The sequence below is a fragment of the Nanorana parkeri genome, unplaced genomic scaffold (genome assembly GCF_000935625.1).
Source record: "Nanorana parkeri isolate BGI_ZX_2015 unplaced genomic scaffold, ASM93562v1 scaffold382, whole genome shotgun sequence".
Taxonomy (NCBI): Eukaryota; Metazoa; Chordata; class Amphibia; order Anura; family Dicroglossidae; genus Nanorana; species Nanorana parkeri.
This window is the reverse complement of record NW_017306650.1, coordinates 751301-778467: the sequence shown is the minus strand read 5'-3', so window position 1 is coordinate 778467 and position 27167 is coordinate 751301. Positions and strand designations below refer to the sequence as shown.

Here is a 27167-nt window from a genome sequence, read left to right as displayed (position 1 = left end):
CTCAATCTCTTTTTCTATTTTAAAAAGGAACTATCAGGGGTCTGTTTAGACTCCTGATATTTCCCCTACAAAATAAAAAAAAATCAATTAATTAAAAAATAAAAGAAATGTAAAAAGGTTAGAAAAAAAATTGTTTTCGGTTTCAGCTTGACAATTTTTTTTATTTCGGTCTAAAAAATGTAATTTCGGTGCATCCCTAATATATACAGTATATATATCTTCTCACGGGAAAAATTAAGTGCACCTGTTTGCATACAGTTAAAGTGATATAGATTCGTGTATGTCTATCTATCTATCTATCTATCTATCTATCTATCTATCTATCTATCTATCTATCTATCTATTTTTGTCTTTCACAGGCAAACTCAACTTTTGAGCAGTTAGAGCGGCTCAGACAAATGGGAAAGGTCTGGGAAGAATTAGGACCCCAATTGTGGAACTTATTCCAAAACAGTGTTCAGATGAATGTCCTTCGGGTATGTGTTTCTGCAAACTCAAACATCAGTCACACTGACTTTTTTACTTTGGCCTCGCTACAGGAAATAGTCATTTATGTTCACACTGTTGTTTGTAGGTGGCCATAGATATTACATTAATATTTACATATTTACTTTCTTCCCTGCGTGGTCCTTCCAGAACATTATTGAAATTCGATGGACTTAAATTATATAAATAAATAAGCCCTGCAGGCGGTCACATTGCAGGTAATTGTAGTTCACTTTGTTAAATAGAAAGTCAATCATCCAGTCACATCTGGTTCAAGGTTCATTGACCTGGACGTAAAAGCTGGTCATCTGATGACTTCAAGTTCCGTGCTCAGTGAGCCTGGATGCATTGCTGAAGATCACAGATTATCTAAAAAGACACCTGTTCCACTGCAGACTTGGAATGATGCCACGGTTTTATGTTTATTCACCGTAATATGTGTTGTGGTGTTTAAAGATAAAGTACTACATTTTTTCAGCAAGCACATGAGTTATTGCTGTATTTACTTTAAAGTAAATTTTTATGTGACATATACAGTAAAAGGTTAATACTAACTATGTATTGATTTAATTGGAGATTTAATTGGAGAAAACTAAGTTTGAAAATTCATATTTACCTATTTTTGTTTTAGGATACCATTAATAACCCAACAGTGAGAGATTTCCTCAACAGACAGCTTGGAGATGATGGAATACGTGCTGATGATGTCATCAATTTTCTGTACAATGGGCATCCTGACTCAAGACCAGAAGGGCAATCAAACTTTGACTGGAGAAATGTTTTTAATTTTACTGATCAGGTGTTGCGTCTTTTTAACAAGTATATGGAGGTAAGATGTTTTTTACAGTATACAATAATAGATATTTATTGTGATACACCCTTTGTTCTTGTATTGGGGCTCATTGTCTAAAGGTATAGTTTATGTCATTACATAAATCAATAAAATTGAGTGAATGTGTTCATGGCTATATATATTTTATTTATTACAGGTATTTATATAGCCATGACAATTTACACAGCGCTTTACATTGCTGCACACTCACATCAGACCCTGCCCTTAAGGAGCTTACAATACAAGGTCCCTATTTCACATGCATATATATACGAGGGCCAATTCAGACAGGAGCCAAATAATCTACCAGCATGTCTTTGGAGTGTGGGAGGAAACTGGAGTACCCAGAACATGCAAACTCTTTGCAGATAGTGACCTGTCTGGGATTCGAACCAGTGCTGCAAGGCAGAAGCGATAACCACTATGCCACTGTGTTGCCCAATAAATATATATATCTCGTAATGCGCATCAGTGACGTGCGGTACCTTGGGTTCCGGGTGAGGCATTCCCCAGCATGTCCCGCAGCCCAATGAAGCCCTGCCCCTAGCCCACTGAAGCCCCGCCCCGTCTGCCTAACCCCTATCCCTAAGCTAGTGTGAGGGAGACAGGGAGGAGCCTCCCTATCCCTCACTTGCTCGTCACTGCTGAGGCAGCGAGATCGATGGCCTCAGTGTTTGTTTTTTGTTTTTTGATTGGACAGCTTGGACCAATGGCGCTTTGCCATTGGTCCAAGACATCCACAGAGCTCACGCCTCTAACACAGATCAGAGGCTGTGACAGCTCTTGCCTCACTATTTAGGTTACACAAGCAGTGGGGAAGCCCACTGCTAACTACCTGTCAAAAGCCGGATGCAGCGCTGCCTGTAATTAACAGGCAGCGCTCCGTCCATGACAGGTTACACAGCGGGGAGGCTTTCCCTGCTGTGTCACCTGTAACAAGCTGATCTGAATGGAGAAAAAGCTGTCAGCTTGTGTTGCGAGTAAAAAAAGTGCATGCAAATGAATAGCAGGCAACCTCCTGCACGGTAATGCATGTTAAATCCGTATTCTTTGCCAGAGCTTTATTTATGAACCTGATTCTGGATCTGGGCTGGTGCCTTTCTGATCATGATAACATAATCCTTCAATGGATGAACAGCTTCTAAGTGTGTGGTTAGGAGCACCTAGTACAAACTTCCATCTCACTTGCAGTTCATTTAACAACATTATTTGTTAGGAACAAAAGATACAGCCAATGCATTTTGGGGGGAAAAAGACTCCCCCTTCCTTAGGGCTTGAACAATGACTTAAAATGCAATCAGGATAACATTACTGTTGCTGAATTGAACTGAGACTGGATTGCAACTAGTGTATTCTAACGGCATGTATGCATCCTGCTGAATCTAAATTACCTCTAGTCTGGTATCTTAGGTATCTATCTACAGTACCCTTTTGTTTTTAAAAAAACAAGTGATCTCATCTCGATATTTTCTAACCAGTCTGACCTGATCTTGGGTGACCTAATCTTCAACATACACTGCATGATCAGACATGAATGATCCAGTCTTTTCTGCACCATTGCCAAACATCTGGGTGATGTAGGGAACTAAAAAAAAAAAAATTGCAATGTTTATACATGCATGGGCTCTCTGAAATTGTGCAATTTTATACTCACCCTTTTGATATGAGAGCATATCATAAACAGAGGGTCTAAATATGTTCCCTATAAGTTACTCAGTTTGGACATCTATGGACTTTTTGTTTACTAGCCCCCTCTGGGCTAGTAAAAAATGTTGGGCTGGTGACCTTGACTGGAGATACTCCCCTTTTAGACCACAGTCAGTGACAGCTGCTGGGTGTTCACGCACTAAAATGGAAGTTTTACAGCAACAACTTTCTGTAGCAGCTCTGAGATGTCGACCAAAGAGTTGCAAAGGAAGCCAATGCTGGATGAATGCAAGGCTGTGAAATGTGTTGAGCTCATGTGTTACAGCAAGATAAATTATAAGGATTATTTGTGATGATGGCATGGTATTTCAATCTAGGCAAGTCTATTTAGTTTTTACAGAGCAGTACTCATAAAGCTCATAAATTACTTAATCAGTTACAATTCATCTCTTACCATCCCCCTTTTTAAAGGCGTGTTAATAAACGATATACTTTAAGACAATATCCACAACAATGCGGCAAGATGGCACACTTTGTGTGTTGTACTTTTTTTAAGCACACAGGAAAGGAAGGGGCCAGTGTATTATTTATTACAGGTATTTCTATAGCGCTGTCAATTTATGCAGTGCTTTACATGCTTTTCACTTACATCAGTCCCAGCCTTCAAGGAGCTTTCAGTCCAAGGTCCCTATCTCAAATGCACACTTACACACACATACTAGGGTCAGTTTTGACAGGAGCCAATCTACCTATACCAGCATGTCTTTGCAGTGTTAGTTGTATTTGTGTCCCAGGTCACAATTTCACGGTCCTTCCTTCTCTGTGTCGGACGTGTGCAGAATCAGTAGATCAGCCATGTCAAACTAAATTGAAACAGTTGGCCAAAGAGAGTGTGCATAAAAACATTAAACAATATGTGTACAACTGCGCAAAAAAGTCTCTAAATTGCCGGGCTATAGTTAGGCTTCGGTTTAAATGCAGCCTCAAGTAGTGAGCTGCAGAATTATGTGAGGAACCATATGCATTATAAAACAGCTGTTGCCATAGAAAGTTTTATTCTTATATTCACCTGGGGCCGCAAAGAAAGAATTAGGAGGATGTAGGAGGCCCCAAAACAATAGCTTGACATGCCCGTTCTGCCGTATTATATACATTTTTGGGGGATCTTCCTTGCTTTCATGGCATATCATATTATAGATCATATTTTCCCCTGTTGTTCCTGCAAGAAGCAATGGGGGGTCTTGTTTTGTTGATGAAACTTAGGTTATTTTGCTATCTCGCTTTCTCCTTTTACATACAAATAAACAACTAGTAATTACTGTTCATATAAGAGCAGGAAGTTAAGTTAAACTCAGTCAGGCGTGCTCTTGTCTAATCAGAGGGTAAACAATTAATTCCTTGGCTCGCATGTCCTCTCTTGTCATTCACAGCTAACTCTTTCTCTATCAGCAGGGGATCTTACATTGTTCCTACTTCTTAATGGCACCATGAAATAGCAGCAAAGGGAGGCATATAATTGAAAAATATGGGGAAATGAGTTTACTGCCAAGACAAAGAACAACGGTCGCCTGTAAACAACTGTATCATACCCTACAAACACAGCCAAGAAAATCCCTGCCAGCACTCCTGAGACTGTGCAGCATTCTCTAATCTTCAATGGGTACAGCCCATTATTATATTCATCTCAGTGTAGGAGGGTTTAGTGTGCCACTTAAGTTGTCTTTTGACTCTCTGCACATCTATACAAAATGTGACTGATTTAAATGACACTGGCAGCTGTAAAAAAAATGAAGTGACCCAGAACGCCTGCATTCATCTTGCTAAATTGCTGCTTTCATGTTGAGGTGGCTGCACAGATCTGTCTAAACGCAGTACCCAGCCTTAAGTAAAGAGAACTAATTTACCCAATAGCTCTCCATTATATTTATGGATCTATTAAAAATGATCATAACAGCTAACTAAGTTTATAATAAGGGTGAACAATCCATTTGGAATTATAATAAAGTTCTTTAAATTTTTGAGAAATTATTTGGATGACTGACTGAGTAAATGGGGGTACAGTTATGTTGGGTGAAAAGAATGTTACTATTTGTACCAGAGTGGAGAGGTGTGTGCATAGAAAAAAAAAAGCCTTTACATCAAAACACAGACCAGAATAAGTAACTGCATTGAGATTTATAGATATATATATAGATGTATATATATAGATATCTATATATATGGTTGTCACAGTATGAGTAAATAGTACATGTATCTTGCAAAGACTACTATTATTATTATTATTCAGGATTTATATAGTGCCAACAGTTTGCACAGCACTTTACAACATTGAGAGAGACAATACAATTTAAAATACAATTACAGTACAAGATGTAGGAAGGCCCTGTTCGTGAGAGCTTACAATCTAGTAGGGTACTTTCTAAATTTTATATGGCATGATTTTAAGTAGACCTTAACCTGCCTATAAACATTTCACAGTGACAGCTATAAATGCTTGATCTGGCTGCCAAAGGAATATTTTTAGGGATAAACATTATACAACCAAGTTTGTATTGTATGAACGTGCATGTTTGTGTTAGTGAAGGAGGGAGCACTGCAGGTGCTGCTTGAAATGGGAGAGATCATTAACAATTAGCTGAGAAAATCAATCCTGGCTGATCGATCCTATCTGTGATTAGAGTTGCCTAGGTTGGCATCTGTGAAGGACTTAAAACGTTAGGTTCCTCCTGAATCTGACTGTAAATGGTCAGATTGTGAAAACATTCTCTAAGGTAGGAAAGTAACTTTAGATATGGTGAAGTCTGTGATTATGGTATCTGGCCAACTAAAGAAGCCATAGACATCAGAATAGCATCAAATAGACATCATACCTGATCTAACTACTGAAAGATCTTTCCTGTAAAAGATGTTCCCATTAACATCCACACTCAGATCACCTAAACTTGTATATTGATGTCAATGAAGGAGGCAGAAGGAGAGTAAGCCAGTCCCAAAACCACTTTAGCTCACAGGGGAATACAACAGGTCAGGAAAATCATATGCGTGGCACATAACTAGAGAAGTCATGCAATACATGGCATACAATTGTTTCCTTATCAAACCACATTGAGCAATGATCTTGTTATGTAAGTACATTAAGAAACATTTGATTAGGACATTCTGTATCTGTATCTTTTCTGAACAGAAATAATAACACAGTAAATAAATCCACCTGAATATTTATCAGACTAATTTCTCATTATATACTTATTAGTTAACAGGATACACCATGCCCCAGAATAATCATAACAGAATTTAAAATATTCTGTTTCATCTATTTTGAAATATCATCTTTGAAATATTCCTAACATTATAAAGCTGGAAAAGCTGAATTCAGCAAACAACATGCTTTGACAAAGGAGCCTTCATATATTAAGCAATGTCTGCCAAAAGACTAACAACCTGTGCCCATATACTTTGATGTGAGGTAATTGCTCGAATTTTACCAGCAGTGGATATCAGCAGAGAGAGCATCAAACAATTTAACTTATTGAAATTACTGAATGAAGAGTGTGGTATTATTTCAAATTTCCTGCTGCTGAGTTTTATGTCAAAGAATCCCATTTATAAATAACATTACATTTTGTTTTATTATGAAATCAAATATCTAGCTCAAGTACTGAAAACTTTGTGTAAGTAAGGTTATATGTAAGGACTGTATTTCTACTAATGATGGGAAAAATGTATAACCAATAACTATATTGGGAAAAGCCACCTCTTTACTTCTCCTGCATAATGGTTAATATTGTCCTGCCTGAGTATATGCTTTAAAGTTAATGCCTAAGTCTCACATTATGATGAAATACATTACAAACCTAGCAAAAAAAAACTGCTTTATACGTCTTTAAGAAATACAAAAACATAGTGCTGGAACTGCCCTAAGTTTTTTCTTAGTTGGTGGACCAGATTGTGCTTCACTGCCTCCAAACCACTGCCACTAAACCTCCCCTTGTCTATAGTGTAAATCGAGTCAGCTTGGCCTTCTGTTCTATGGTACCGGTAGGTAGCAAGGACCGTGTGCTCTGAATTTCCCATCCAATAAAGACCTTGTTAATTAATTGGCACAAGGAGCCTGGACAGATAAATACAATATAAAAAGTATTTTTGTTTGTGGTTTTGACTCAATGGGTTGTTGGCTCAACATGCTCTGTACAGTATTCATTCAAAGGGAGAAAGAAATCAAGAGTATAATGTTACTTACAGAAAGGACAGGGAGCAGTTATGTATGGCTCCATGAAGACTAATAAGGCAGCCTAAAAAAGCCTGTAATTCAATGCAGAAAACAGATTCAAGGTATATGGAGATATATGCCTTTGCCACTTTTACATATCTACTCTCTCATTATAGATTTAAAGAAATGTAAAAGAGGAAATGTAATACAATAATACAATACAGGGCAAATCCACAAAACATTCAAATTTTATGTAGGCATGCACGGTGTACCCATAGCCATTGATCAAATAGAGCAAATGTTATGCTTGGCAGCGTAACAAATGCCAAAGATATGTGTAAGAGTATTGAAGTGTATCTAAAGCCAAAACCTTTTTATTTTTGTTTTGTATAGTGTAGGGAAAGGGTAGAACCCCTGTCAGGTTTTTCGTGTGTGCCCACTACTGGGGAGATTAACTCTCTCTGTTTGGACTGAAGACCAGTGCCACTGGGACTGAAAGCAAAGCAAAATCACAAATTTTTAGTTGTCATAAAAAAAGTGGAAATATTCCAATTGGGGGACACTTGTTCCAGTGACAGCAATCTAAGAGAAGAAAGATCTACTCTGGAGAGATTTCATCTCACATCCGGCTGTGTCTATAGGACAAGGGTTTTAATTATTCTCTAATCTGTCCAAAACTAAGAAAAAGTTTTGGCTGTAGATATGTTTTAAATAGGCTGATATTATGCAGACATATATGAAGATATAAACCATCATTAGGCCAGATCTCCTTCAAACTGGTTATGTTTGGACAAAACCAAGATCATTTAACTGCTGGTTACTGGTACTGATGTCTGAAACTTTGGGCCTGATATCTTAAAGTGGATAGTTGAGAGGTCTGCACAATGGGACATTGCTTGGGAAATATGGGTACATTCTATTCATGTATATAATAAGATGTTACTGTGTGTGCAGGCTTGGGCAGCCCCGCGCTAGATTTTACCAGCCTAAATGTAAACGATGCTTGAGGTTGCATCCAGCTGTATGAGGTTATCTACAAAAACTCCATGGTGCTTGGACTTGAGGACAGTTTTGAGGAAACACTGTGTTGAAGTATATTTACCTGTATTTTTTGCATAAATAAATGTTTGTGATATTTTTATAATCTGTCTGATCTGATAATGTATAATTTTTGTGTGTTTGTAGTGCCTAACCTTGGATAAATTCGAAGGTCATGATGATGAATCTCATTTGACACACCATGCACTTTACCTACTGGAGGAGAATAAATTCTGGGCCGGTCTTGTGTTCACGGACATGTACCCATGGACCAATCAAATTCCACCTCATGTGAAGTACAAAATCCGCATGGATATCGATGTTGTGGAGAAGACTAACAAAATTAAAGATAGGTAGATGTGTTTTCCTTATAAATGTGTTTTCCAGTTGAACAAAACTAAGGCTCCAAGTAAGCACATTTGTATCTATGTGCTTGCCTTGTGCATTCAGTTTTACATCTCAACTCCAGTTTGCTTGTTCCCCTCCCCCCATTTACCTCCCTTGGAGCACCCCCACCTTTTTTAAAAAAAATATGTAGTTTTTTACGTGGGTCTTGGGTCAAGTTCAGAAATGGCATCGGTCTTCCTCATCTGGTTTGTGGGTCCCTAATGCTATAAAGAAGGACACCATGTAACAACACCCTGGAGCATTCTTCTGGAATCCAGGGTAGTCTGATCACACACCACGAGGGAACAGGACCATGACAGCCTAGATTCACAGGATGTGGGTTGAATTGCTTTGGTTGTCATTTAACCCAGAAGACGGTTGCCATTTGGGGAGGAAAGGAATTTCTTGGGGCAGTACCAAAAATAGGGTGAGTATTGTAGCAAAAGCTGATTTTTTTTTTATTTTAGTGTTTGCCAACTAATATTTAAAATAATGACCTAGGTCTGAGTTGAAGTTATATAGAGTATACATTTTATTAAAACGCAGAATTACATTAATCGATAGGGCACATATCAACATAACCAAAATACAAGGTTATATTATAATAATTATATATTTATATTATAATAATTATATATTAATAAATGTATTCCTTTCATCATGAGATATCTAAAGTCAATACTCCAGAATTTGCATACTTGGTCTGCCTCAGTTATTTATCTAATACTGCAGCCAAAGCATAAGCATGACAGCTAGGGATCTAGCAGTTTCATAAGGAAGTCAGCATTAGAAGCCAACATATTTCTCTTACCGCAGGTATATTTTCAATAGGGCTGTGAACATGCAGTAACACCATGGGGTTGATTTACTAACCTTATAAACACACCACGAACATGTATACACCTCTGTAGTGTGTTCCCTCCCAGCATGATCTATGGGTGGAATCTAAACACCTTTGTAGTGTGTACACACCCAGCAGGTGTGTTGTGCAAAGCCTTGCATGAATTACAAGGTGATGTTGTGTAAATTAGCTCTATGTTGTGTTGCTTGCGTTGATGAATGCAGGAATGTAAATGCATGAGCTAACCATTTTTGTCTAAACTGTGAAGCAGCATTATATATGCATCATGTGCATGATTTTTCCATATATGGCATTAGTGGAAATATGCTTTTAGAGACTTTTTGGTTGATAAATACGTTTTGCTGCGTGAAAATCACATGCACCGCGTGTGTTTAGGTTAGTAAATCACCCCCCATGTCCGCTTGCCAAAAAAACTATTTTACTCAGTTATCCATTTTAGTGTGTCTTTTAACATATGATGCTCTGAATTTGTACCCTAACCAAGGCCATGGCAGCATTGTGAAGGTAAATAAAATCCTATTTAGTACGCATGGTTTCTAAGTAACAGGATTATGGCACATGAGCATTCAGCTGGGTGGTCTCAGGTTGAAGTATGCAGGTTAATGTGATCAAAGAAAATCAGGATTGAAATCCTCTTAGTAGCTCCTCTGACCATGAACAGTCTTGACCTCTATGGGTTTGACCAGCTTTAGACAATAATACTGCCCCTAGGGTAGCTTCTGTGGCTTTTCCCCATTGTCAGTGTTTTTTAAGTAGAGAAGAATGAACTAGGTAAACAAATGTATACTATTGTGGTTGGTGTCCTCAGTTAAGGACAAGTTACATTAGCCATTTCAAAATGGCATATGGTTTATGAAGCAAAACAGAAGGACTCAAAATATTTGTAAAACAGACAAATATTGAACCTTGGGGGTACAAACGGAAGGCGAGGAAATAAAAGGGTACTGTCTCTCCTTTGTTCATACAAGATGTGTGTTGCTGATGCTAAACAATTTTGTTTTGCTCTTAATTTGTTTGATTTTCCTTTGTACATGATCACAAAATGCACTTCTCTTTCTTGTAGATATTGGGATCCAGGTCCAAGAGCTGACCCAGTGGAAGACTTTCGTTATATCTGGGGAGGTTTTGCTTATCTCCAAGACATGATTGATCATGGAATTATTAAGTCCCAGACAAACAATGAATTGCCAACAGGTCTCTATGTGCAGCAAATGCCATACCCTTGCTTTGTGGATGATGTGTAAGTGTGAACGCTAAATCATATGCTACAGCAGAAGTTATTTTGATAAACTTTGAACCTACTTGCTCCACTTTAGATGTTTGCCCTCTAACCTTGTCTTAAGACGATTTTAAGTTTCCCAGAACAATTTTTACAAAGCATGCCTCTGAGGCTATGGCAATTATCTGCTTTTCTCACATGTTGATAAAGATGGAGAAGAATAAATTACTCTGGGAAAGTTGAACATCTTACACTGTACTAAACTGTACTTATTATGTGCCCCTTTGATCATCCTATCAGTTCTCTTCAAACAATAAATAATTCCATGAAACAGAACTTCTATTTATTGGTGCTTAATGGCTAACAGCAAAGCAACAGGGACTTTTTGTACAATATAACAACATTTGACAGCATAAACTTGTTTTTGATAGTATGGAGAAGGCTTTGAACCCCTGTTGGGTTTTATTGCGATATGGGGCACAATTGGGGAGATTTTCCCTCTCTTCCTGTTCTGCTGATAACAGTTTTACCAGACAGGAAGTGAGGGTAAATCTCCAATGCCAACAATGACAGGACTTAAAATGCTTTCTTTTTAGTAGAGGGAAAGAAGGAGGATTTTTTATTATATTGTCCTTCTTGCCCACTCTATCCAAAACTAAAAAAAAAAATATCAATGTATACGGTAGAAGCAGAACTTTTAGAACATTGTGGAACAGCTCTAAAGAAAAGAAAGGTTGTAGTGGTTTATCACGTCAATATCATTCAATACAATTCCATTCATGTTAGTATACACTGGAATCATTTCAGCATTTTCTGATATTTTATAATACTTTGTATCTATTTTATGAATCTGGCAAGATTATTCTAACATTACAGTAGGACTTTATGGGGTACAAATGATTTTAAGACCAGATTCAGACTATTAAGCAATGTGAAAAAATCTTTGTTGGTGCACTGCCGTGCCATTCATTCTAAGACCTTATTCAAGACCTTATTCAAATGGGCTTTTTACGGCCAGCAGTGAATTCCAGCAGCCAGAATCACAGGTGGTTCCAGAGAGCCGTGGCAGGGAAGCCTGTACAAAGCAATGACAGGCTGTCAGAAACTGCTGCAACTTTCCAACACTTTTTGCATGTATCCACACATAAAGCAGTTACATGTGGCTAGGGATAGATGGCCAGCCCTGAATGCAGTCTGTCTGCATCCTGGGTCAGTCATCTATCCCTAGCTGCAGGTAACCGCTTTATGTGCAGATACATACGATGAGCGGCAGACAGCTGCGGCAACTGTCAGCGTGTCATTGCTTTGTACAGTCTGAGCGGCTGCTCAGTGTTACTAGCATTACAGAATGTTTACCCTCATAATATAAAATACCTATGTGGAGCCATATCTCATGTCTTCTTTTTTGAACTCCATGCATCCTTATTTTAAATTTGAAGCAGCATACCACTGTAGCCTAGAACAATGTATCTGAGTCATTGTATTGGTCAAATTCAGGAACCAAAGCAGATTTGAAATATGACTGTGGTATATTAATGATTTATTAGTAGAACTGTATTTTTACATGATATTTTCAATTATCTGCCTAGGTTTGTAAAGCCTAGCAAATTTGCACTTACAAAAAATGATGCGCCTTTCAATACTTTACTAGAAAATTCTATTAGAAATATACTGCTTGAAATAACCTGTTATGATTGCAAGATATACCCATGATAGACTAGTAAACTTATTTATTGGAATACATAGGAATCATTACATTTCACGCCTTTGCTACTTGGCAGATTGACAGTCGGCTCCTGGGGGATGGTGCATATGAGAGCAATAGAGGACTGGTCTACCTCTTGGTCATATACAGTACATTTAGCCACTGTACCAGCGATACAATGAACCAAATTATTCTATAAGGAGATTGATTTGCATTCATTTATTTTTGAAAGGAATTTACAATCTTATTAGTACGATAAACATATAAAAGTGATAAGCTAGATATAAGTAATCTTATCATTATGTGTTAATATTTTAAAACCTTGTTTCTGTGTATAGTATATCTATATATAGTATAGTGTACCTATATTTTGAGCAGCTTTACCTTTAATTAAGCCCACACTGCGCTGAATAAGACTAAATGGCTACACAGTAGATTGTACATGCCTTGGCCACCCCTGAAGCTCAGGATATTAAACTGTAGCTCTTTAGAAGTAATGAAGTCAATGCCCAGTTGGCAGTCACTGCTGGCACATTTCTTCTACATAATAGATCATTTTATTTCTTGGCATTCTTCATTTTTCTTTTACATAACCACAATGGAGTTTTCTGTTTACAAATTCAAGAGAATAAAGGATCTGCAAACACAACATCTTAGCTGGTGCTTGTATGGCACATGGAATTTTTTCCAATGAATTATCATATTAAGCCATAATGGAATTTGCCATGCAGTGTAATTTTCCTTCCCTGCTGGCACATGGACCAGTTTAGACAGAAATCATTTATCAGTATGTTTTGGTAAATGGGATGTTACATAGCAATACAATATAGTCATAAGCATTATATAATAAATAAAGACTGAATCAAAAAGGTAGTAGTATTTAATAAGGGTTACCTTAGAATATAGCCCATTTATATAATTTAGCTAACTGCACTAAATGGTAAACCTTTAGAAGACCGAACCAACATAACAAGAGCAAAGCTTACTCTTCAGGCAGAACAATCAATATCAATCACTAATAAAACCCTAACAAAAATCCTAACGGGTATATTAAAATAAATAGTAGTGTTGGAGGGAAGGGGGAACTCCATTGGTGATCTTGATATGACGTTCGCATGTTCACATCAAGGGGAGCTATATAGGCCAGGAAAAGTCACGCGACCAACAACTGGAAGATGTCCTCGTAGCTACAGAGATGCCAATTGCCTATCAAATGCTATTACTATATTCAGGTAGTTGAGTCTATTTAGAACTGAAAGGCAAAAGAGATAAGACATTTAACACTTTAAATGTATGACTGTGATGCATCCCATGAGAGCCCCTCCACTACATACCACTTATCCCATCGATTAGGAGGTTATCACAGTACCTGGAGAACACAACATAAACACTGCAAGGAATTGCAATTGGAATTGCACAAGCTGGAATTAAATACAGGACCCCAATCTTGTAGGCCAATAGTACTAACCAATATTCATCATCATGATACTATTGTTTTATTTCTGCAAAATAATATATCTCTCTAGTTGAGTTAAAGCTAAACTCTAGGAAGATATATATAAGAAAAAAGATTATGCAGCTCTGTATTAATTAATAAATCATTAAATGTATTTTTTTAAAGTACAAGTACCTGAATTTGGCCTTGTTTTAGACTCCTGCAATCCCTGCACAGCAGCGTTCAAGCTAGAAGTGTATGGTGATAGAAGGAGTAATCAGAGAGATGAGCTAATCAGTCTGCTGATTCTCCTTTCACTGACCAGTCTCAGTTTGGGGGAGGGACAAAACCTCTAAGGGTAACCTAACCAAGACAGAAAAAAATGAGGTGCCCTGCCAGACAAGGCTGTGCTGTGCGAGATATGTAAATATCAGGAGTAGACAGACAGGAATAATGCTTAATAAGGTAATGCAGTTAGCAATAATGATGGGTAAAGTGCAAGCACCAATATCAAACAACTTGAGTTCACATGTCTTCAATTAAGGAGGCAATAGATGATTGCTGTTTGCTGCAAGTCACTGCTCTGTATATTGCTCTTTACCTCATTTAATAAAACTGTGAGTGTGTAATGAAATCTGGAAATATTATTAGGGAGTATTGCGCTGAAGAGTATATTTGGTGGAAGTGTTGTTGCAGTCTTTAGAAAGAGTGATAATCAATAAAGACCTATTTCAGTGCATAAGAGTCACTGCTTTGTATCTTCAAATAGGGCTTAAAGGAGAACTATGGGGTTAGGGCTTTTCCCCATAGTTCTCCTAAGGGTAACGGGAGGACACAAACTAGCATCCTCCCATCACCCAAAGCTCAGTATACCGCGAGCTACAGCTCGCCGTATACTGAGAAGGCGCAGGCGGAATGGATCCCGACAATTATGTCTGGATCCACCCATCTGCGTGAGTGACAGCTGGCTCTGCCCATCTAGAGGCAGAGCCAGCTGTACCCGCCCCCTCCCCGTCCGTTCCACCAGTCAGTGCTGAAGGATTAGACAGGGAAGGGAGGAATACAGCCCCTCCCCTGTCACGGCCCTCTGCCGCACAAGATCAAGGAGTGAGCGGGCGCCGGTATGTGTTCGCTCACTTCCCGATCTACTGAGCCGACCTGTGACAGTTTCATTGTCACAGGTCGACTAGAACTATGAGGCTGAGTGAAAATCACTCACCTTATAGTTCTCCTTTAACAATTGGAATAATTAGCCATCATCATGAAAGCACATTTAACACCTACAGACTAATTTTGATTAAAGGTACAATCCGGCGAAAATTGAAAATTAAATTAGAACTCTAGCCTACATTTTTTTTCAGTTCAGAAAAGAGTAGGAAATATAAGAACCTCCGTAAGTTTTTTAAATTACTTTGTCTTTACCAGAAAGGTTTACCTTTGCTTCTTGTCCCAGAGAAATAACAGTAAAGCTGGACATATACTAACAGATTTTCCTCCTTCAGCCTGCAGGTTCCTCCATCCACACTAAACAGCATGGATGGGAGCAGGTCCGGATTTAGGCTGGGTTCACACCTAGGTGTATCGAATATGCGCGTTTATCGCACGTTTCGTGTCGCGTGTTTCTACTGCGATTCGCTGTGAAAAAACGTGCAACAAACACGCGTTTACGAGGGCTACCTGGCTGTATCCCAATGGATACGTGCTGCAAATACGCCCCAAAGAAGCTCCTGTACTTTTTTGGGTGTAGGGCGTTTTGTAGCGCGTTCACACAGCCTGTAATACGCCCAGGTGTGAACCATACCCATAGGAAATAATGGGATTTCGGTGTTTGAGCTTTTTGCAGAGCGTAGGAACACGCTACAAAACGCCCAGGTGTGAACCGGGCCTTACTCTCTCTGCTGCCCCAAGTCCAGGTCCCTCAATGCGTCCCCCTAAATACCCAGACAGTGCCTGCATCTGATTGGAAGCAGGTGCCATTTCAGCATTCATTTTCAGACCAGCTCCCTCAACAAAAGTCGATTGAAATACCAACTTTTGTCTAGTGGAGGCATGCTAACCATCCAAGGCTCAAATTTCAGCCAAGAGGAAGATAATGAAATTTGCTCCATGTTTGGCCAGATTTAGTGAGTAGTAATACATCTCCAACACTTCCCCACTCTATCCAACAGTAAAAAAAAAGGTTTGGCTGGAACTCTACTGTAACCTTTGGGGTGTATACAGGAAGCACAGCCTATCCAGACTTTTGTTTTGGGTTTTTGCACAACTTTTTTAAGGCACTCATTGCAGCACTTTTTTTTTAAGACACTCATTGAGTACACCACTCACCACATGTTGTCAGTAATCTGGTGACCTGAGAACATGACGATGGAGCACCCACTACAGGTACCGTGCAGTACTTCTAATTGGAAAGAAGTACTGCACGGTACCTGTAGTGGGTGCGTTTGACGTAGGACGTTTGTCTCATTTACCAGTCAGAACTAAGCATGCATTGGAAGCTTGTATTGTGATTGGTGAGGCAGGACGGAGAAAGAAAGGTGCTTCCAAGTTCCTGTGGATGTAGTAGACTACAGAGGACACAGATTAGGGTAAATTGAATGAATTTTCTAATTTTAGCATAGCTGAGGGTGCTGGAATGCATTGGTAGTTCGCTGACTGGATTCACTTCTTGCAATATGGTGTATCTAAACCCAAGAACAAAACATAAATACATTACAAATTACCAGCCCTTAGATGTGATCCTTCCAGAAACACACTTCCTGTCCTAGAGTGACAACGCTCTCTCTGTACTGTATCTATGGAGAAGCAGCATTTTTCCCCTCCCTAGAATAGGTAGTGTGTGCAGACTACAGAATAGCTTACCTCATCTTCATTACATAGGAGGGAGTGGTTTCTGCAGATCCGAGTGGAACTGGTTAGAACTGAGAACTATTCCTGAGATAACGCCACTGCGTGCACAGGAGGTTAAAAGCTCACTGGGTTTCTGGCAAGTTTTTTTCACTAATTGGACAGAAACAACAAAATGCTTTCAATTGTATGGTATATTTCACAGTCCAAAAAGAAGTAAATAAAATAATGAAAATGTTAGCACTTGAATGAACTTTAAATTATGCTCAAATGTTATTCACGTGAATATCTATTCACAGTGATATAAACCATTGAACCCCAGTTATTCATTTGCTCTGAACAACCGATAACAACAAAACAAAAGAAAAGTCTTAATACACAATGTAGTGCCTATTTTTGTATATTTTTAAAGTGATTGTGTTATTTTTTAAACTTCAACTGCTCTTAACAACAATTTGTTTGTATCTTTATTTTGCAATATAGAAAAAGTGCCCCTTGCAAAGTCAATTGGCTTGTCAATGTAAATGGTTTTCTTGGACACCTGTGCAAGTCCGCTACACTGCTGCAATGTTTAAGAACAAAGTCACTTTGCTCCTTTGTGCACTTGCCTGACCTCTGGTGCTAAAATGTACTATAGGAATACTGGAGTTGTGCATGAGTCTACTGTATTATGTGGCATTTAGCATTATCACTTTTTAGGTGTGACACTTTCTTGTATACATATTTAATGCTATTTTATTGATTAAATTCTTTTAATTTTGCAGTTTTATGATAACACTGAATCGATGCTTCCCAATTTTCATGGTGTTGTCTTGGATATACTCCATCTCCATGTTGGTGAAGGACATTGTTCTAGAGAAGGAACTGCGTCTGAAAGAGACTATGAAAAATTTGGGTGTCACTAATGATGTCATTTGGCTCACGTGGTTCATTGAAAGTTTTAGCATCATGACTCTGAGTACCTTACTTCTCACCATCATTATTGTGGTAAGTCCCAACTCAGGTTATCCGTTATGGTTTAAACTATAGCGGTCATGTCTGCCAAAGCTTATAAACAATCAGTACTGGTTAAGTGCAAATGCATTTTGTTGCATATGACAAATTAATGTCTTTCTGCCTTGGGAGGACCCTGGTTACTAGTCTAAGGCCCCTTTTACATGGATATTCTGATCGGGTCCACCTGTCAGTTTTTCAGGTAAACCTGTTCGGATGCCCAATGTAAGTTTATGGGCAGCTGGATCTAAACGGACAGGCGTCCGTTTACACCCGCTTACCCCCGACTCTGACCAGGTCTGGAAAAACAAATGGAACAGTTCCGTTTCACCGGAACTGATCGTGCCAGATTCTGGGTAACCTGATGTAAACTGACACATGTATGTTTACATCCGATTCCCCATAGACCGACATGGGGTCTGGCAGTTTTAGTTCTTTCCTTCTGATCCGTACTGCTCTGATCAGGAGGTTTTCCATGCACGGATCCCCTCCTGTGTGAAATGGGTCTAAGGCTGCATACAGGACCTTGAGTTTTCCAAAAAGGTAGATGATATGAAAGAAAAGTATATTGTGCTTCACAGAAACAGCTTTCCACTGCTCCAACTCTGTTACCCACATCATTCAACATTTTAGAATTTGAGAATCTCAATTATGGTTAAATATGAGCCTTGCTTATATCGACTGCCCCAACCCTACCATCATGTTAACCTCACCAAAACCTCACCCATTTGTAGTAATTCTTGTAGCTCTTAAATCTGGATTGCCCCATTAAATTGAATATATTGGAAAGTATTTGTTAATTTGCAGGTATTGTTAGGCTGGTTGGCCAGAGAGCTCATATGTTTAATCTAAACAAATGGAATCATTTCACATGTTATGTGTAACCTCTAACAGACAAATATAGAGATACATATTTCTGAGACTTCCCCTCTACAGGTGCCTCACAGCCATTTCCCCATAGTCTGGAGGCATGTGTATTGCTTGACCTGTATTTCCGTAATGGCTGAATGATTATCTGCAGGCTTCGCATTTTCTTAGAATTTCAGTCAGAGAAAACGTGCTTACTACATTCCAATACACATGCCGAGATCAAGCCTTGATTATATTGTTGTCTTGTCAAATCTTCTAGAGCTGATAAAGCACGTAGAAAATCTGGAGGAAAGGTACACAGCTTATAGTACTTTACCTTTTGTGGAACTACAATGCTCAACATTCACGAAAACAAAGCCTCTCAAACCAGCAATAGTAACGAATACTGTAACTGTGCTTTCATATAGCGGCATTAAGAGTCTCCTCAGGAAAGCTGGGTTAAGGCATAGACAGATAATCACTGGAGGCTGTTGTGCATTTTGAAACTGTAAATCTCTGGATTACATGCATTATTCCAAATGTTGTATACCTTTAAATATGCTGGAAGTGCAGAAAATAACTTTTAAAGTTCCATAAATAAATTGAGGGGAATTTATCAAATCTGTAGCAGACAAAATCTGAACCAGCTGTACATGGCAACCAATCAATTTCTCTCTCCAGTTTGTTCAGTCAAGATTTAAAAATAAAAGAGAGAAGCTGATTGGTTGCCAAACTTGCCGTGCACAGCTGCTCCAGATTTTGTCTGCGCCAGTTTTGATAAATTCCACCTCCAATCTTGAGTGTGCTCCAATCTTCCTGTTTTGAGCTGACAACAGAGTGTCTGAAATTCTTAACACATGGTGTCAGCCCTGTCTGCTTCACAGCCCTTTCCTTAACCTCATCACCCCTCCTTGTGCACCAGAAGGTATCAGTTCACAAGATTTCTGGCAGAATCACCAGGTATTTTTTGCACTTATCAAACAAATATAACAAAACACTTCCAATTGTATATTTAACAGACCAAAAGGGAGCAAATAAGAGAAGTTCATGGTTAGGGTTTATATACATTTTAATAAATTGCTACACCTTGTAACAATTGTAAACAAATGTTGCCTAGTCCTCAAACAGACTTCCCTGAGACTCCTAATAAAAATATTTATAGTGTGTGTTGCACATGAACATTGTTACTCTTTGTACCACTACTCCTCTGGGTGGTGTGGAATGACCGTTAGGGCTTGTTCACACCACTTAGAGTGCGTTCAAGTGTGATTAGCTGCTGGAATGCATTGTATCACACACTAAACTCCCCTCTGCGTTCTGGGGATGTCAATGGCACTGCAGCCACACCCCGCCTACAGTGCATTCGCCCGCACCAGAACAAGTGGCACAACAATGCCTGCGTTCAGGTCCAGGGTGATTGCAAAGTATAGTGCGTGCAGTATTTTTTGGGATCACACTGGACAAGAACACAGGCATTGTTTTGCCATGCGTTCTGGAGGGGGTGATCACACTCCAGGCAGCGGGCATAGCTGCGGGGCCATTAACTTCAATGCACCGCCACGCCCCCTCCTGCTCCAGGATGCAGGTGGGGGAGTTTGGTATGCATTTCAGCAGCTAACCACGCTAGAATGCACTGTCAGTGGTGTAAACAAGCCCTCAAAGTTGTATAGCAGACTGACTTCTTTGAATGTTCCAGTACTTGCAGTCCTGATCACTTCCACTCTTATGGTTAGATATTTAGCTTATGGCGGGATAAATAATGTGGGTGCCAGTTACCGAAAGCCTTTCTCCAAGGAAATTAAATCTCCCCTTGCAGTGAGGCTGCCCCTGCACTGCAAGGCTTAACTGAACATAAGTGGAAGAGGGGCCACTTTTGGAGCCTGCTGGAGACGTGATCAAGTAAATAATAATCCTTTACGCAGGTACCCTAGACATAAGCAACCAGCTACCCTTTGCGGTGTTGGGGAGGCCTCACTGCAGGGGTTTTGAGATGCTCCCACCAGGCAGATATCTTTTTACTCAGTTCCTTCTATACAAACCCCCCAGCAAGGCAACTGTAATCTAGCAGAACATTGCATACTGGCTCAATCTGGGGCAGAGCCCAAAGTAATAAGAACCCTATAGAAGGTTGCTCCAGACATTAATCACATTCCTTAAAGTGACATTAAACCCTCAGATTTTTTAACATAAAACAATACTGTAATGTGTGCCTTACTGTAATCCATTGTTGTTTCCCTTCTCTTTGCTGCTCTTCTCTTTGCTACTCTTCATTTTTAATCTGTATCTGTTCTCATGCTGGGCAGAACTTCTGTTTTGGAGCAGACTGCCTTGTCTCTGAAAGGGATACATGGTGTCTGTGTGTTGGTTTGCAACATGAGCCAGCACTACAGTAAGAGGCACTCAGCCGCAAAGGGAAGTTCTCCCCAAGCATGAGAAGACATGAGGATTTAAAAGGAAGAGCAGCAAAGAGAAGGGAAACAACCATGGATTACAGTAAGGCACACATTACAGTATAGGTTTATGTTAAAAAATCTGAGGGTTTAATGTCACTTTAAGTTTAAACCACTGATCAAACTCCTCAGTGACTGACTGGGGTGGACAAATATTCATAACTCATTGGTTCTTCCCACACTGACTACTGGAGACACCTCTACGGGAGCAGTCAGGAACAATCGTTATTTTAAGCTTAGGAAAACCTGAGGAGCACAGAATAAATAATCGAATGCTTAGGCTGGCTACAGCCTAGCTGCTAAAGCAAATGCAGAAAAACTAACTAGGAACACTCCAGCATATGGCAGGGTTCCTACATTTGCTTTGATAGATCTATAGTATAAATGGCTATACATGTTTATTAAAAGGCAGATTCCTCACTAGGACTGGCGGTGCGTGAAACATCTACATGTTTCCAAACCCATTAGGACACAATCCTCAATGCAACATGGTAAAACTTTGTGCTGTACTGGAGGATGCATGCTATTACCACCATCCTTTGCTCCATTAAAAAGGGAAAAATCTGTCCAGTACTGTATTTTACACTCAAGAGTCCATCTGTATAACAGCTTGAAGGTACATGCATAAAATGAAAGTCATATGCCACTACGCTGACTGGACATCAGAGCGTCACCAAAGGCAATGGATAGGTGAGGGTCAGTGGCGTAACTACAGAGTTATGGGCGCCCGGGGCAGACATTTTGTTTTGCCCCTCCCCCCCATTATATAAAATCCACTGTAACTGTACCCCCACCCCCCACATGTTTTTTATTTTAATTTTTTTAATATTTTTAAAATATTTAATTTGTATTTATTTTTTAATAAACTTTTTAAGACCCTTGATATTTCCCTTTTAAAATAGAAAAAGAGATTGAGAACACAGAGTCCTCAATATCTTTTTCTGTGTCCCCTGTTATTAATGAACAGGAATCCTCTATACTGAGTGTTCCTGTTCATTGAGAATATAGTATGTTTACTATAACTACAATTATGAATGAACAGGAGGGGATATAGATTACTCCCATTCATTCATAATTGAGGATATAGTAACCATACCATGTCCTCAATTATCTACAAACACTCAGCGATCACTGATCGCTGAGTGTATATAGCCTGCTCTCCTCTCTGACACACGCTGTCACAGGACGCTGAGCGAGCGGTGTAGGAAGGAAAGCCCAGCCTCCTGTGACAGCGCTGTCTCCACCCCCACACCGCTCTGCCGGACTGTGATAGGCGGCTGAGCGGTGTGGGAGGAGAGACACCGGCCGATTACGGCGGTCTCCTCCCGCAGCGCTCGGCTGGCTGTCACTTTTTCTCCTCCCTGCTGGGACAAAGAGCAGCGGCCAGCGGGGAGGAAAGAAATCACGTCTGCGCGGACAAAACGGCAGGAAAATGGCACTTCATCTTTTCGCCCGGGGCCAGCACACCGGCCACCCCCTCCCCGGTTGTTACGCCACTGGTGAGGGTTAACGCGTTTCAATGGTTAAACCATCTTTGTCAGAACCAAAACCCTATCTGGTCAGATAGGATTTTGGTTCTGACAAAGATGGTTTAACCATTGAAACGCATTAATCCTCACCTATCCATTGCCTTTGATGACACTTTGATGTCCAGTAGGCGTAGTGGCATATGACTTGCATTTGATGCATGTACCTACAAACTGTTAAACACATGGACTCTTGTGAGTATAAAATTAGTTTTATATCAATTTTTATTAAAAAGCGGTATCACACATTTTTTGCATGCATTATTGAATACAGAGCTGCATTAATTTGTGATTTTTTTTTTTATTTGCCTAGGGTTTAGCTTTAAGAAACTGGACAACAGAACATGTGATCTCTAAGGATTGAAATATCTCTTTTTTTTTTGTTCTGGGCCAAGTTAATATGCTTAATTATTTTCACATTTTTTCCATAGTCCACAATCTGCTGTTGTATGCCTTTTACAAAAGCAGCAATTCCTGTGATGCTTCATTCATAATATGTATTTGTATCTTCTGTCATTTGGTGTTTTTTTAGATCAGTTCTTCTATGTTCTCTGAAAGAGGTTCTGCTTTATTTCCCCTCCTTTCTTATCACTGTTTCAGAATCACATTTTCCTGCACTCTCTTGTTTTATCCACAATAAGAGCTCACGCTAATTGAGATTCCTTTTCTGGTTGCAGGGTGGCGGAGTCCTTCACTACAGCAATCCTTTAATCCTGTTCTTCTTTCTGATGGCTTTCACGCTCTCCACCATCATGCAAGGTTTCCTCATGAGTGTCTTCTTCTCTAAAGCCAACCTGGCAGCGGCCTGCAGCGGGGTCATCTATTTCACACTCTACTTGCCACACATCCTGTGCTTTGCTTGGCAGGACCGCATGACTTTTAAATTGAAAATAATGGCAGTAAGTTTTTGTTTTTGGCTTTTAACAGAGTAATGTGCTATTCTGGTGTTTTGTTTACTTTACCATTTGTAGCGTTAGGTTGAAAGAAAATATTGGAAAAATGATCTTAATAATTAGCAAATGTGAGCCTGCTCATCAATGGATTCACTAAGGCAGATTTTAAAAAAATATGTTTTATTGATAAAATATGCAGAGCGGGAGCTTGTCATCAACTTGGGGAGAAGAGGTAGGAGGAATAAAGGAAGCTAGGGAGCTAAATGTAGTCTATGTATGAGTGATTTATAAAACCTAAATATTTGGTCAGGTGTCATCTCCCTTGAACTGATAATGTGGGTGGGGATGGGGGAGACAGAGTGGAATCTGATCATGGTGTAGAGGATAGGGGTGGTGGGGCAATACTTGAATCAGGGCTTGGTGAAAAAACAGTACAGGAGTTAACTTTTGACAGTAGAAAAGGGTAGAGGTGACAGTATGGGTGCTGTGGACTGGGCATAGACAAAGCTTATGTTTGCATAAAAAAGAAGTCTCACTTCTTTTTTTAATGTTTCCTGTCCTCCAGGGGACAGAGCACATGCAGTAATTTGTCCTGTCTTTCTAAATGGTGTATAATCAGTGGCGTAAAAATAGCCATAGCGACCCAGGCCGCCTCTATGGGGCCCGGGCCTTGGGGGGCCCGGCCAGAAATGGGGTGTAACTAGAAATCACAGGGCCCCATACAAAATTTTGCTATGGGGCTCTGTGATTTCTAGTTACGCCCCTGTGTATAAGGCTGCTGCGCATGGTTGAACAGCCCCCCACTGCTGTCCTACCACACAGCTAGCAAGGATATGAATAACTAGTGAGTTTTGATCGATGGGAGGGGTGTCAAAACAAGGTTCCTGTTCCGACTGAAAAACACAGACTGCAGCACATGGAACAGGAGCCTCATTCTGACTTACTTAATAAGTCATTCTTCTTCAGTGAATGTCAAAATAAATAAAGATGTGTGAGCTTCCTATATGAATGACACTCTGTTTAGGAGTTTAGTTCAGGTTCTAATCCCAGTAAAAGAACAAGGGGCAGTGGCAACTCTGTCTGACTTACCAACCCCCAGAAAATCAACCTTCTTTGTGGGGAGGGACAGATAAGCAGGAAGGCATTCATAAAGCTCATATTTTCTTCTAAAAATACACTGATGGATAATTGCAGAGACAAAGCAAGGTATATGTACATGCATTTATACATCAGTACTATATTCTTTACTAATCATGAGAGTTCTTTTTTAAGATACAACCAGTCCGCGTTGGAAACTACGTATTCTCATGTTTCTAAAACATGAGAGCCATTGAAGGGTATTCTGCCTAACTATGTCTGTGCCAAAAACAGTCATGCAAGCACTGTGGGGATTTGACAATACTACTTGTAATTCTTGAAGATACATATGTCTCACTTTCATCTCACCCTTGTGGATCTAAAATTCTTCAGATCTTCCAACATAGAATTCATTACGCAAATAATGTTGTTGCAGAGCCTTTTGTCCCCAGTGGCTTTTGGATTTGGAACAGAATATTTATCTAGATATGAAGAACAAGGCCTTGGCCTCCAGTTTGGAAACATCCGGAAAAGCCCAGTGGAGGGTGATGAATACAGCTTCCTGTTCTCCATAGTCATGATGCTTTTTGATGCCCTTGTGTACTGGACTCTAGCGTGGTACATTGACTATGTCTTTCCAGGTAGGCCTACCACCTTCAAAAGTCAATGCCCTAATAATTAAAATAGACATGACCTTAAGCTCTGTTAGGATATTTTAATTTAAGATAATACACTCTCTAGGTTTATACTGTACATTTTCTTCGACTAGTCATTAAACATAATATCTAATTGCACTATTTAACATAAAGATAACTATTATAAGGTATACCCTTTAATCTGTACATGAAATATAATCATGAAAATATGGCAGAGCAGGGAAATAAACTGTTTTATTAAATACCATCCCCAGGTTTTTATTATAGGCTGACAAATGGGAAAAATGTGAAAGCCACTAAAGTAAGGTAAAACTAGTTTATTTTCTGACCTAAGCACTTATGCAATGTTTCCTGGATGTCGTTGTTCTCTCAGTGATTGGTTTAACATTTTGCCTAGAACTGCGCTTTTAACTTAACATGTCACCTTGCCCATTCTACTGTAAGCTCCATGTTGATCTGTGTCAGAGTTTACACATGGCTAATGACTTTCCCCATGCCCCATTTAACAATGCTCCAGTCTGGTGACTGGCCACTCAGGCACCTGACATGGAATCATAAGGGAAGAATTGATGTCACATGCTCCAGCAGGCAAATGGCAGGAGAGCATATTGAAGGTAAGTATCTGTAGGGAGTAAGAAGCATCAAGAGAACAAGTCATTTTGTTCTGAATGGGCAAGTGCCCGGTGTACTTAAATACATACCTCCCAACTGTCCCTCATTTGGAGGAACTCTTTGGAGGGTCTCTTGTTTGGAACTAAATTCCTCTGTCCCGCTTTCCTCCCCAGTTGCCCCTCTTTTTGTCCGATGTACAGATATCTATGAAAAGGCACTATTTGGCTTCCAAAATGTATTATGCACTTAAACCTTTATCTTATCTCTTAATTATCTTGCTTGCTATTTCGAAAAGCCAGTAGAAAGGAAAAGTAATGTGGCATATCAATTCTTAATGGCCCACATAACTGGGGTCTTGGCAAGCCAAAGTGTACCTCTTTCTCATCTCAGAAAGTTGGGAAGTATTCTTAAATACAGTGAACGAACCTGTCGGCTTTTCATGTAAGTCAACTAATTGAAGCATTAATAGTGAGTGGTCTCATTTACACACTAAACACCTGACATTCTGCATTCCTATTGGATCTTCTGTGTGGCCGAAGCACTCTGTATTTAAATGTCCTAATCCTCTAGTTTAACCTATCAGGTCTCATAATAAACAGATCTGCCTCTGTTTCAAAGTATTATATCAGCTGTGAAGCATATTCATCTGTTGTACAAACTGTGCAACAAAGCACAGGCTTTTAGATTCAGAGAAATTAAAAAATGTCCCTACCTAGCCTAACGAGAGCTGATACAGTACTTCTGTCCTCAAGTGCTCCAGCGTCAACTAGAATGGTGTGCGGAGGCCTAGTTTAGCTATAGAAGACAATGTCAGACTGACATTCTTCATTTTAAGCTCAGCACATGTGCCATATCTGTCACAGGAAATAAGGGTCATATGCCATTTTTCTCTGTGGCTTGATGCAAACTGCTGTTTAAAGGTGCATATGAAAACCAGTGAGAACTTCTCTGCATCTGAAGTCTGTACTTCTGTGTGATTAGGGGTGACTAGTTATGTTCAAAATTGCACTACTCTTTAAATGGATCTTTGCAGTAGGAATATTTTCCATCTGCCACATTCTTTCTGTATTATAAAAAGTAATTGTGCTTAGTTCATATACATTTTTTTTTCACTAAAGTCCATGTATTATTTAATCTGTAGATCCCTATTCCAGTCCCTTATCCACATGCAACAATGTGATACACCAACATTTAGAATTATGGCTGTGCCATATTATCATAAATGTGGGTGCCCTTATTTAGATTCCAGTTCTAAGATGCACTTAGGTGTGTCCAAATATAGGTTTGTGCAACACATTAGCAATATACTATATGAATGCCTATCGGATGGGAGGGGGACCTGTGCTCTACAACAGGATTGCAGGATACTGAAATAGACGGTTAAGTCTAACCAATTATTACTAACAGGTGATCCCTGGTAATGAATCTGCACTGAAAAGGAGATTG

At 39.5% G+C, this 27167-nt stretch overlaps 1 protein-coding gene across 1 annotated transcript in view; it reads left to right on the top strand.

Moving 5' to 3' along the window:
- The window catches only part of ABCA4 (ATP binding cassette subfamily A member 4), a 154376-nt gene that overhangs the window by 47835 nt on the left and 79374 nt on the right, over positions 1-27167 (top strand). Inside the window, exons 10-16 of the mRNA XM_018559208.1 lie at positions 360-476; positions 1118-1315; positions 8361-8566; positions 10526-10702; positions 17430-17652; positions 23161-23382; positions 24890-25094. Of these exons, the coding sequence (XP_018414710.1) occupies positions 360-476; positions 1118-1315; positions 8361-8566; positions 10526-10702; positions 17430-17652; positions 23161-23382; positions 24890-25094 (1348 nt within the window). The remainder of the gene's footprint in view (positions 1-359; positions 477-1117; positions 1316-8360; positions 8567-10525; positions 10703-17429; positions 17653-23160; positions 23383-24889; positions 25095-27167) is intronic.